This window comes from Myotis yumanensis, unplaced genomic scaffold (assembly GCF_028538775.1).
Source record: "Myotis yumanensis isolate MYYU_CA2020_CCGP unplaced genomic scaffold, mMyoYum1.0.hap1 SCAF_8, whole genome shotgun sequence".
NCBI classification, from domain to species: domain Eukaryota; kingdom Metazoa; phylum Chordata; class Mammalia; order Chiroptera; family Vespertilionidae; genus Myotis; species Myotis yumanensis.
In genome coordinates, this window is record NW_027223759.1 from 61,085,466 (window position 1) to 61,099,191 (window position 13,726).

At 35.9% G+C, this 13,726-nt stretch overlaps 1 protein-coding gene across 3 annotated transcripts in view; it reads left to right on the top strand.

Annotated features, from left to right (window-relative positions):
• ARL5A (ARF like GTPase 5A) overlaps window positions 1-12,946 on the top strand; it is a 34,827-nt gene extending 21,881 nt beyond the window's left edge. For 2 of the 3 annotated variants that reach the window (XM_070423005.1, XM_070423006.1), the window contains exon 6: window positions 305-2,082. In XM_070423005.1, coding sequence (XP_070279106.1) covers window positions 305-353 — 49 coding nt within the window. In that variant the 3' untranslated portion in view covers window positions 354-2,082. Of the gene's footprint in view, window positions 1-304; window positions 2,083-11,522 lie in introns of those variants that run through there. The other variant, XR_011472431.1, reaches the window with a different exon arrangement.
• Window positions 12,947-13,726: the final 780 nt, after the last annotated feature.

Genomic DNA, 13,726 nt, shown 5'->3' on the forward strand with positions numbered 1-13,726 from the left:
GAGGGTATTGATATTTTAAATACTCTTGAATATGTATAGCTAAATACTTTCCATGGGTATTTATATAATCACTGAGCTTTTATATGTCAGTCAGTGTTCTAGGCACTAGAAACAAAACAAATGAGAAAGCACGGATGTACTGTGTCTTGAGAGTATGGCTTCACCACAACAGCACCGACATGGAACAGTATTGATTTTTTAACCTTGGTTGTTTAAGTAAATGAAAAAATGACACCTTGTTTTAGTTTGCTATTTATAGCTTCTTAGTTGAGAATTTGATCAGATTATTTCATTTTCTGTATAGATTATGCCAAGGACTGGAATGGATGATGTCACGACTTAAACTTAGATGATCTCTACTGACTTCTTCTCATAGACTTTATATAAACGAAGTGCTGGACTTTACCTGAAAGCTCCAAAAATTAATGGTTCGGATATATTTATAGTAAACTGATTTAAACTTTTTCTATAAGAAGAAAAATTAAGACCACTTATTTGAAAACGAAGACGAAGCCTCACCTTCCAATCGCTTTCTCATTAGTTTCTTCCAAAGCCAGGTCTTAAAGCTGTGATTGACATTTTTCTCCTAATGAATCCTCTCAAGACATTGTGTATGTAGCCTGTGGTAAGTACAAAAGGAGAGGAAGACATTTTTTAAAACTTTAAGAGCTTTATTATCAGTATAACCCTCTTTTGTTGAATGTTCTCTTTTTGTTCCATTAAGTCAAAATATAAATCAGCACAGATATTCAGTTTCTGGTATTTTAAAATGTAATGTTACTTATGAAAAGTATTTTGCATTTGTGTATGTATTGTGTATACCTCAACCTCAAGTTAATGGCTTTGATTTATGTTCTAAAGAAAAGTGAATAACAAAAATTAATAATATTCTTAATTATAACAATAATGAAATGAATACTGGCATTGGTTTAAGTGCCAATTTGTACTTTTCCCCTATGCTCTCTGCATTGTACTAATCAACCCCCAAAATCATTGAGCTGCTCTTTAAAAAAAGAAAGAAAAAAAGTTTGACATTGGATACCTATGTTTTATTGTTGTTCAAATCACATACATACAAACATGTAATCCAATGAGTGAAATATCTATCAAGTTCTTAGAATTACTAATGGGCACAATTGCACATTGAGCAGTTATCTGATTGTTCCCTTTATGAGACCGTATGCCATCTAAATTACTGAGTAAATTGTTAATCCATTAATCAATTATTAACTGTGATTAAAATTACCAACTGATTTTCAGCATTAATGGAAAACTGTTGTGTGAAATGTCTATCCAGAGAAGTGTCACCTTATAAATATTATCAAATAATTTAGCTAGATTCTTCTTAAGTATTAAATTATTTGTCAAGCATTTAAAGTGAATTTGAAATGAAAAGTAAAGCATATTTTCCAAGCAACAAAGATAATTTGTTAATTTGAACATTTTTAATTCTTAACTTTTGAAATAGTTTGAGATTTTTTATCTGTGTTTTCTTTTATCTTCTTATAACACGTGAATGTATTGTTTGGCAAGTATAAAATACAAATTTTTTTAGTGCTTTTAAGAATTTATTTTAAAAATTGATCAACATAATGCATTATTTTTTCTAAGAAATAACTTGCCCCAAAACACCTTCTATGTTTGTGTAGGTTTTGTGTTTTTTTTTCAATATCTGAAAAGTCACAGATATTTCTGTTGTAACTGTAAACACTTACCTAACTAAATGTGTTCAGATATATTCTTGAATACGCAGTCCCTGAAAATCTGAACAGTAATCCAAGCTGGCATGTTTTAGAATATTCAAGAAAAAAATAATTCCTTTTAATACCAGCCTTTTAGATTTTGTGAAGATTTTGATGAGGGATAAAAGTATATACTGTAAGCCTTGACAAAACTTTAAAAGTTCCTTTCTACAAAATTAAAATGCTCACTATCTAAGTTCAACTCGGGCATAGGAGATGATCAGTGTTTAATGTTGGATGTTTTGTGTTTTATATTTATATTATAATGTTCAAAATGCAAGTATAATATTTTATTATTTGTCAACTTTTACAAAAGTAAATTCTAAATTACTAAGCTTTATTTGTTCATATGTTCTCATACTTTTTTCAAATAACTATAAGGAATTACTTGTTATATATTAAAAACTCCTTTAAAACCCAAATATATATTGTAGGTATTGCAGTTTCATCAGAGAAAAATATTCTATACAGTAGCCCAACAAATCCACACCTTTTATCCTTTTTATTTATTTTTTTGTTTGTTTTTTGTTAATTCTCCCCCAAGGATATTTTTCCATTGATTTTTAAGGAGAGTAGGAGAGGCAAAGACAGAGAGAACCATCAGTGTAAGAGAAACACATTGATTGGTTGCCTCCTGCCTGGGCCCTGACCAGGGCCTGGGCTGGGGAGGAACCTACAACCAAGTACCTGCCCTTGATCGGAACCGAACCTGGGACCCTTCAGTCCGTTGGCTGATGCTCCATCCAATGAGCTAGGGCTATCCTTTTTATTTTTTAATGTGAAAAACCACGTTCACTCTCTTGGATTGCAGCCACATCAGTTCAGCAGTATACCAGCACATTCCCTTGTCATCAGAGTGTTGGCTAAAATTTATTCTAATGGGGTGTTTAAAGCGTACACTACATTGTTGCAGATGGTTTAGTGTAATAGATTATTGACATGGCATCATGAGAATGCATGAAATCTTATACCACATTTGCAAAACATGATTTTTTGTTATGTTATACTATTCTAGGCTAAGCATTGGAAATGTGTTACCTATATACTTGTGCATAAAACCAAAATTAAAATTCATGTATGAAAATGCATCAAAATCATTTTAACAGTGTTAATTCTAAGATGGAGATCATATTGGCAGTTTATATGTAGTTTAAGTGGACTTAAGCAAAGGGCAATGCTTTTGGTTTTAATACGCTACTCTTGGCTATAAACAAACATTTTATTTTGTGCTCAACTTTGAAAAGAACAAAGCTTCATACCTCAGTACATGTGGCTGGATTTAAATATCCCATGTTTGCTACTAATTTTGAAAGTCATATGACTTCTCTTGATATCTTGGTACAGTAGCCATATGGTATAAGCATTTAAGTAAGTTAAATTTTGCCATACTAGCATTTATAAAATATATCTTACACAGTATATTGAGTTGTTTGAAATTTTCAGTTCTATCTTCTTTGGCTCTCACCATGGGCAAAGAATACAACGAAGGCAGGTATTTTGGGGACCAGGGGGAAGTTGGTAGGGAATATGACATTTTGCCTTAAGAATAAAAAATGCCAGTCAGCTTTAGCACTGTTGATTGGCATTTTTAATGCAGGTAAAGTGATTTTTACAAGTGTAGCACGCAATAGAAGAGTTTCTGGTCTTTAAAAAGTGCCTCGTAGGTAGTTACAGTGATATCACAGAGGAGAGTCAGGAAGTCCCTGAGATATTCTTTTCACTTTTTGTCTGAGTGTATAGTATTAAGATGCCTAGAGGTGGGATTCTATTATACCCTCTGTTACAGGCACTTTACATTTGTTGCTGTGACTACAGCAACCACATACAGTACAGACAACCTCGAAATCTGTTTATATTAGTGTAAATAGAAAAACTGTAGACAATTTTCTAGTTTTCTCTGCAGGCATTTTTGGGAATATATCTGTAGTGCGTTCTGCTTTGTATATAGGGGACAGCAGCACATCCCAGATTATCTGTGGGCTTTGGGGTCATTGTCTCTCAGTTGCCCAGTTGTATTTTGGCATCGATCCATCTTTCACAGCTAGGTAGAGACAGGTTTCTTTGCATGACTTAACTTTGATCCCTCCCACTGTCTAAATAAAATCTGGAACTTCTTGCTTCAGGATCAGCTTTCCCACAACTCAGCCATCCCTTGCTCTCCTGTATCTTGATTCACCAACAATGAAGATATGTTATCTGTCCTGGAGGTATTCTAAACTTTCCTGTATCCATTGTTCCCCAAACCACTAGTGTCTAAGTAGGTTCTCTAGTTCTTTGCTATCCTCTCACAACTGGCTTGATTCAGAGATTGGTCTTTGCTCGTTAGAGAGTATTGTCAGACTTGTCAGTATTGTCAGAGCAATACTGGCTTGCTGTGTATTCAGCATACAAATGCCAAAGTAGAGTTTTTAAAATTATACCGTATTTAACATTTTAATGCTTCTTAATTTTAGCTTCACATGCTGAAAAGTAGATTCAGAAGGATAAGAGAACTATCTAGACTCTGCCAGCTCCTTGACCTAAAAAGTTAGATATGGAAAGGACTACATGATATGAGTATTGTCTTCCCATTACCAAAAATAGGTTACATTTTGGAGAGTACCAGTACAAATAGTTTCAGTTGGGAAAATATGTCAGGCCAAATTTATGGATAGTGTTTAACCTGAAGACATCTTTACATCCATAAAACCACAGGCCATATTCCATTTTTTTCCTCGTGTTTACTTAAAAAAGATAAACAGTTGCCTAAAGGAATTAGTAATGAGAAATTTATCTTTACAAAATAAACCTGTTGAAATGGGCTTTAAAAGATATAAAAATTATCAACTGTTGTGTGCTGACTCTGTGTAGATACAGACATAATATAGAAAACACTTTTTTCAAGTTCTACTTATACAAAACTAAAACTTCAGTATCATGCTCCCTCAAAGGATGTGTGATAATTTTAAGATCCTCATAGTGAAGTAAAGAAAGACCATTTTAAAACTTTGGATGCTAAAAACTAACCGCTTCTATTAAACCCTAAAATTGTGTGTGGGATTGTAAAGAAATTGTACCAGGATACAGATGGGTTAATTATGCAGTATTTCTTATCAATTGTCTAGCCCTGTATGTTCTAAAAGCTAAAGCTTCAATCTTTATGGCCTTGCCTGCTAGGTAGTTTTTTGGTAGAAAATCCCCATAGTCTGTACTGAAGTGCCTAACAGTGATTCGTGTTGATTTGTAAGTCCTTTAATAATTGTGGGTGTGTGCTTGGCTTACTGATGACACAGCCCTGAGAGTTCTGATTCTCAATTTGTGCTTTATTTGAGTAAAAAGCCTTGAAATTGAAAATACCCACCATAACCTTCAACAAACCAGTTTAAGGAAACATGAGTGAACCCATTTTTTCTCTTTCCTAATGCAAGTATTTTGTGACCCTGATGTTAGTTAATGTGGGAACTAGAAAACTGAACTCTATTTCAGTTTTTAAAAATAGTTTAACACACAGAAAATTAAATTGTGTGTTGTACAACCTTAGTAAAAGTTGGTTGCTTTTCTAAGAGTATCCTCTTAATTCTCATATTCAGTAGTTAGCAGTTTTGAGTCATACATAGCATTTAGATCTTAAGCCATATTGTGTGTGGATACCAAAATCCTCCTTCTGTTTAGATTCTACTTAGAAACCAGAGTTTTTGAAGCACCCTTTTATGGTTTTCATACATTGTTTCTATTTTTTTTTTCTTTTCCATTGAGTATGACTGTAAAGTCTAGGGGCAAAGACTTGACTGTATTTTCAGTGAGTTACAATTACATTGTATTCATATTTTAAATCATCTTGCATGGAAAATGAAATGTGCATATGATTTTAAATTACCGAAATGTATACTCTCTTATCTTCCCCCAAACTTCTAACATCGGCGATATACAGAATTTCTCTAATAATTTTTGCTTGAAACTAGTTCTTTAGATTCAAATAGCCTTTTCTTACATTGTGTTCCTTGAGGTAAGGTGATACCTGCAGAGCACTTTTAAAGATATTTTCTGGGTTAATGTTCAACATAACACATTAAGGGGGGAAGTATAATTATGTCTAATGAGGGCTCTTTTTGGTTGATAGAGATGAAAAAATGTATACTAATTTTTATTTGTTCTTAAAATACATTTTACTAATTATATTGATTTTAAATATGACAAATTCTTATAGATATTAATCTTCCTTATTGTATTTTCCTGGTGAAACCTATATGAAAATGTGTTCCAGCTAGTCTCTTTGTATAACTGCCCCTGCCCAGTTGAGCTCTATGTATATCAACATAATTGAAATCGCATTTAATACAACAAACAAACTAGAAAACCTTTTGAAAATGTTTAGGTTTGTTTTATTTGAATTTCTAATATGGCAAAAGGTTTTGATTCAAAATTTGTATGAAAGAAGAGGCAGAAAATTTATCTTGTGTCTTTATTATTTTATGAACTTGTATTTCTCTGTGTCCTAGGGAAGATTTTACGCTCAGGAATGATGCAAAAAGTGATGCTCTTAGAGCATTTGGGTGCTTTCATGTTTTTTCAGTGCTGATGTGGTAGGTACCTAGGGAGATGATGCTTCAGGGCTTCTGGATAAGACAACTTCCTGGATGGTTGGGGGTATTTATGATTGCGCTCAGGTTGGGAGGGAGTGGTGGATTGGAGTAGGGACCTCTCCATTGGTAAAGCAGTACAATCAATTCTTTGCAAGTGTGTTACTTCGTTATACTTCTAACAACATTCTCGTGTTCATAACTTACTGAAATGTTCAACTACAGAAATGTAAGGCATAGGGTCAGGTGACCAGTTGTAGGACCTTGTTCATAATGAAATAAAGGAATGATACCAAGATATATTTGGGGGGAGATGACAAGATTTTACTGGAGAATTTCCATGTTTAATATGTACATTAACTTTTTTTAAAAGTTGCATGTTAACCTGGGATACAGTATTGTCTCTATACTTTACTGAGTAAAAAGAAAAAAGATTTGAGTTAAGTTGTTACTCTGTTATGTACTAGTACATACACCTTTTCTTTTAGAAAGGGCTAATTATAATTACTATTCACACGTCTATGTTGTCAGTGTTTTTATTCTGGTTTATTCTCTGAATGTGTGCATACTTGGCGATGGTAGTTCTGGGATTAGCCAGGGCCATTGTGAAGGTGTGATGGTTGCATTATGCAAATGCAAAAAAGATTGTCCTGGTCCTCTCTAGGAACCTTTTATGGAACGTAGTCAATTAAGAGAGAGCATTCTGCCTTTTACTTCTGGAAATTTGAAGTAGACATGAACTTGCTATACAGTGACCAGGCTGTGTGATTAATTTGTCTTAAAATGTGAGGAAAGTTGAGTCATTTAAAATTTATATTATTAAAGTGAACATCCATAAGAATGGTTGATAGTGAACAGAAGAAAAGTGAGGGGAAAAGGTTGGGGGAGAGGAGTCACCCACATGCACATGCTTATTTGAATGTTGGTCTTTCTCCCTTTCACTAGAACGTAAGCTCCGAGGCACTAGTGACCATACTTGACCATACGTGTTGTGTTTACTAGTTTATATCTCTCAGTGCTGAGTATGGTGCCTGGTGTATAACAGGTGTTCAATGTATATGTTGTGACGAATGAATGAATTAATATTTTTGTGGGGGTTTTTCCTCCATGGATAGTTTTTCTTACCTATGTGATTATAGCATACTGCTCCATTCTTATCTCAATTCTTATTGAATGCTGCCTTTTTTAAAAAAAAATTATTATTTTTAAAGCGAGAGAGAGAAAGAGAGAGAGAAACATCAATGTTAGAAACATTGATTGGCTGCCTCTCACATCCACCATAATCAGGGATCAAACTGGCAACCTGGACATGTACCCCGACTGGGAATCAAACTGGCGAACTTTCAATGCATGGAATGACTCTCAAATAACTGAACCACACCAGCCACGGCTAATTCTGCCTTATTTTAAAAGGGATTCAAGGTGATTATATGTTTTTTTCACTAATTCTTATGGTAGAAATCAAACTTATTTCCTTAAAATGGCCTGAAAGCCCTAACCAGTTTGGTTCAGTGGATAGAGCTTCGGCCTGCAGACTGAAGGGTCTCTGGTTTGATTTCAGTCAAGGGCACGTGCCTGGGTTGCAGGCTTGATCGCTAGTAGGGGCATGCAGAAGGCAGCCAGTCAATGATTCTCATCATTGATGTTTCTATCTCTCTCTTTCTCTCCCTTCCTCTCTGAAATCAATAAAAAACATATATATATTCCTTTGAATTCTGTATGGATCTGCATCTAGGAACGTCAGGAATGTACCAGAGTTTAATCAGCATCCACAGACATTGAAATAGTGCATGCTACAAACAGCGCTTCTGGAAAAAGAGCTGAGTCATCTTCATGATCCTTCATGCCCTCCTGTTTTTTAGTTTTCACATCTGAAATATCCTCCTTTTGTTAGTAAATAACCTTTGTCCCATGAAAAAAATGAGATTTTTACAACATGAAATAGCCTCTGGTAGTCTTTTTTAATATGTTCCTTATGACTGGTACCAACCTTTTGAAGATACCATGAGCTGGGCTGAGTGACCAGTCATTCACATCACTACATGCCTTACATTCTTGCAAAATCATCTGCTTCAAACTGATGAAATCTTTTTGAAATACTTCCAATGTTTGGAAGCTTCTAGTATTTAGACTCCCAAATAATATTCTACCATATTTCCATTATTTTTTTTTGGTACATTCTGAAGAGAGATGAAGATGATTAGTAAAAGTTAATTCACTGATGCAGTAACATTTGCAACCTCAACTGCAAGTTTCAAGGATTTTGATAGAATCTCCATCACTTGATAATTTTATCATTTTTAAAGAACTCTTGAGCATAGATAATCTCCATTCAGATGGTTATTTTTAAAAGATACAAGCAAAATGCAGTGAGATTAAAAAAAGAGGTATTTTCAGTGGGTGAGTCAAGAGGCTTTGTATAAGAGGTGGCACAGTAAGCCAGCGCTGGCCTTGGAGACAGCCTGGTGATGAACTCGGGCGGCCTCAGTGCACACAAGGCTCTGTTCACATTTCATAGGTGGGTGATGTTCTGTGGAACTGCATGTAAAACAAAAACATAAAATTAATGTTTGTCTCTGTGTATTTTCTGTAAGTTCCCATGATATTACAGGGTGGAAAATAAGGGCAGTTTAATGGAAATTAAATTTAATTAAAATTTACATTCATCATTAAATTTATTAATGTGTGTTCACTTTTTAAAAGTGGGAAGGTAATAGACAAAACATGGAAAAGATTGATTTACCTAGACAGAAAGAAGTGATAACTTTAAAATGCTCAGTGGTCTTATTAGTATATGTAAATGTGTTAACACTTTGGCTTCATTTTAATAAAACTTAATGTATTGTAGAGAGTGGCACTCATTTTTTTTTATGAAAATGTAAAATCTTTTTGAGATTATAAAATCACCTACTTGTTTTTGTACTTGATGAATAAGAGCCAAATTAAAATTTATAGTTTAATGAACTACTTTATTAATATATTTGCCAGAGAAGAACGTTACTGTAATAAAATGTATGGCATAAATTTACACATTTTTGTGGTGAATATGGCTTTAAACTATTTTGTTCTTATATTATTATTTAATTAAGTAACAGAGTCATTTTATTCAGACAAATCATTTGCTATCCCTAAAATGAATATCAGCCCATCCATGAAAAGGTAAAGTTGACATATGAGTAAAAGTCAGACGGGAACTGCAGTAAGTGGTTAACAGTGGCATTCTATAGGGAATTGGATTGTGGAATGCAAAGTCTAACTTTTATGCCAGTTATGAAAATGACTTAGTTGTAATTTAAATTTTTATATTTTTATTTAACAAATTAATAAATTGTTATCTAATTATAATTAAACAATGCTAGTCATAATTTGGATACTAAGTTGGACAGAGAAGTATAAGACATAAATATATCTAATGAATAATGAATGTAAACAAATTAAAATTTTCTAGTGTGACAGTATCAAAATCAATTATAATTAACATGTTTGAATATTAGAAAACAAGCTAACACTTTAAACATTAGTAATATATTAAAATTAAAACAACTTTTACTTTAAAAGATGATTCAGCAAATTCATGCCAGACTTTGTTTTGATTAAGTTGCCAACAGGTAGAGTGTAGAAGTGATTCCTTTCTGAGTACCGTGGCTGTAAGCAAGCTCATATTCTGTTCCTGCTGTGAAAAGGAGCCAGGTGTGAGAGTGTGTCTGGTTCAAGGGCAGAGTGTTGATGATATCATTTCCATAGACAGTGCACTGCAGCTGGCTCTGTCAGTCTAGGAAGAGCTCACTTAAAAAAGACCATGAAGTAATTTGCAATTCAGGGCCAGTATTTTAAAGGAAATGAGCTGGAAGTCATTAAAGTCAAAGGAAAACTTGGGCTTTTTTTTTTTTTTTTAAAGTATTTTTGTTTCTTCAAAGTGTAATCATACCAGCTTGCTTATTAGCCCATTAGGGATTCAGGAAAAGGTGACAGTGTTATGTATTTTCCTTTTTAAAAAAGTTTTTTGAAGGAAGACCTTGGGGAAGAAATTATATAGGTCTCTGGAATTTAAACCCACATTGTTCATTTCATTTAAGACACTGAAGAAATGGGTTGCAGAGAGATTTATTAGTTATCTGCTCCCTCACTGTGTCAGGCTGGCCAACGTGTAAGTACATGAGTCCAGACAGCAAGAAAGCAGAGTCAGAATTCCCACCCTCCTTGGGCTCACAGGAAACACAATGACGTGAGCAGCATACAGTGCACCAGTAACCTGGCCAAAAATCCATTAAGTGCTTATCTAGTTTCCTTATGACAATACTTTAGCTACAAATGATTTGTTGATATGTGTGTATCTCCTCCCTCCCATTGTCTAGTGTCCCAAAATAATGTTCTTTGGATACATATATATCAGCATAATAAAATTCAACAGAGTACCTACAAGTCTTGGAAACTGCTAGGGGGCAGGGATGTAGAGAATGAAACTACGTATGTTCCTAGGTTGCTTAATCTGGTAGGAAAGATCTATAAACAAATAGCCCGTGCTGTGTTAATAACATCACATGTGGGTATTTCTGCTTTTAGTCATAAAATTTCTGACCTGTGTATTCTTGGAATGGCCCAAAGATCTGTCAGAAATAAATATGGCTCTGCCGGTGTGGCTCCGTGATTGAGCGTCGACCTATGAACAAGGAGGTCACTGTTGGATTTCCAGTTGGGGCATATGCCCAAGTTGTGGTCTCGATCTACAGTGGGGGGCATGCAAGAGGCAGCCGATCAATGCCTGTGGACTGAAGGGTCCCTTGGTTGCATGCACATCCCCAGTAGCGGGTGTGCAGGAGGCAGCTGATCGATGTTTCTCTCTCATCGATGTTTCTAACTCTCTATCCCTCTCCCTTCCTCTCTGTAAAAAATCAATAAATATATATTTTAAAAATAATATTAAAATTAAGTCTATTTGTTTAAAAAGTAAGTAGTTGAGGAACAGCTAGAGATTTTCTAGTTATCCAGACCTTCAGTCTTCCTTCCTTCAAATACTGCAACTATATAAATAAATTTTAAAGTTTACAAGAGCCAAGAAATATAAAAGGATCAGATGCTACTGAATTTAACAGAATTTTCTACAGATTTACCTATAAACCAATATATATTTTTTTGTATTTATTCTTCTTAACAGCTTTTCTTTACAACAAAATAAGCCAGAGATTCCTTGAAGTTGTTTATTTCTCCCATAATTATTCAGGGTGGGTGTTCCAGTTTGATGGCCAGGTCCTTTCATCTTGTGGCTCCACCATCCCCAAGGCCTTGCTGCCATCTGCATCGAACTTGAAGAGGACAGAATACGGAGGAGGTGTGTCTGCTGCTTAAAGATTTCCGCCCTGAGAGTGACATGCCTGCCTTCTGCTCACATTCCATCTGCAAGAACTAGGTACATGGCCACCCCAAGATGCAACGGAGGCTGGGGACTGCCATTCCTGGCTGGGCTGCCACATACCAGTTACCACCGTATCAATCGATGGGAACAGTAGGGTTTGATGGACCACTGCTTTATGTCGTGTAGACTGTTCAGACAAGTTAACAAATAACTACCCCACCATAGTAGAGAATACATTTAACTTGGTTAACTCAGACTGGGGGGTGCACTGGGAGGGTAGGGGACAGGTCAAGAAGGGCTTTGGGGAGGAGGTGGCATTTGAGCTATGTCTTGAAAGAAGAGTGTAAGCTAAACCAGGTGAAGAAGAGGGAAGAGATGTTAGGCAGAGAAGACATGCGAAAGATAAAGTATTAAAGAACATTGTATGTTGGGGGCACAGAAGTAGCGTAATATAAGTGGATTGTATTCGGAGTCATGATAAGAAGATGAGCCATAAAATGTGGCTAAAGAACCTTTAGATTCTAAGAAAAAAAAATCGCTTCGATTTCAAGAGATTTTTTTTTTTAAATATATTTTATTGATTTTTTACAGAGAGGAAGGGAGAGAGACAGAGAGCTAGAAACATCGATGAGAGAGAAACATCGATCAGCCGCCTCCTGCACATCTCCCAGTGGGGATGTGCCCGCAACCCAGGCACATGCCCCTGACCGGAATCGAACCTGGGACCCTCCAGTCTGCAGGCCGACGCTCTATCCACTGAGCCAAACCGGCCTCGGCGATTTCAAGAGATTTTTAGAATATAGAATCCACAAGTTTGGAATGAGATGCACCTAACCCATGAGAAATAGCCAGGTCAGCGAGGGTCAGGGGCCATCACGTGACAGGAGAGGGAATAGCAAGTACAAAGGCCGCAGGTGGGATAGGTTGGTGTGTTTGAGGGAAACAAAGGCTTGTGGCTGGAATGCATGTGGGAGATGAGGTCTGAAAGGTGGTGATAGACCACATCACCTAGTGTCGTTTAAACCATGGGGGCGCTCTTACCATTTGCAACAGCATGGATGGACATGGAGAGCATTATGCTAAGTGAAATAAGCCAGTCAATGAAAGAAATACCACATGATCTCACTCATTTATGGATAATAAAGACCATTGTAAACTGATGAACAAAAATAGATACAGAGGCAGAGCAGCATCGAACAGACTGTCAAACTACAGCGGGAAGGCCGGGGAGGGTTGGTGGGGAGGGTAAGAGATCAACCGAAGGACTTGTATGCATGCCTATAAGCATAACCAATGGACACAAGACACTGGGGGGTAGGGGAGGCCGGGGGGGAGTCAAGAGGAGGGGGGGGAATAAAGGAGACATATGTAATACTCTTTGTAATACTTTAAGCAATAAAACAAAATTTTTTTAAAAATGGGGAAAAAAACCCCAAACGATCCTTGTGATTCCCAGTCCTGGGGTAACCACCACCACCAACAACAAAACCATGGGAGAGATTTTGGATTTTATTCTAAATTCAGTGGAAAGTTATTGGAAGAGTTTAAGCATGGGAGTGACTTCATTCTGTAGTGAATGCAAGTATTCAATCACAGCAAATATATTCTGACCCTACTTCCCAAAATGTAACGTTTTCTAAATGGTCCGTGTCAATGTAGTGTGTTAGTATGGAACTCATTATTTTAGAGTGACACTGACATGCTCACTTGAATTAATATTCTTAGCTGCCTCATGGTGAGAACAAGTTCGCATGCAACAGGAAGGGAAAGAACAGGTACAAGGAGAGAAGGGAATGAGAAAATGCCAAAGGTTGCTAATTTTAATTTAAAAAAAATAAACATGTTAGGTATGGTTTTGCAAAAGCCAAGCCAAGATTCAGTGTTGGGGGAGGTCCCCAAAGACAGTTTCCCTCTCATGTAAGATAAGGGCATCATTTTCCCCAAAGTCTGGACCCCGATTCTCTTGGAGGCTTAGGAAGGTGCTGGTCCAACAACTCCATGCAGAGATTCTAGGAAGAGTTTAAGAAAAGTTCAAGGGAATTGCAGATTAGAAAACTGCTTCTAAATAAGAA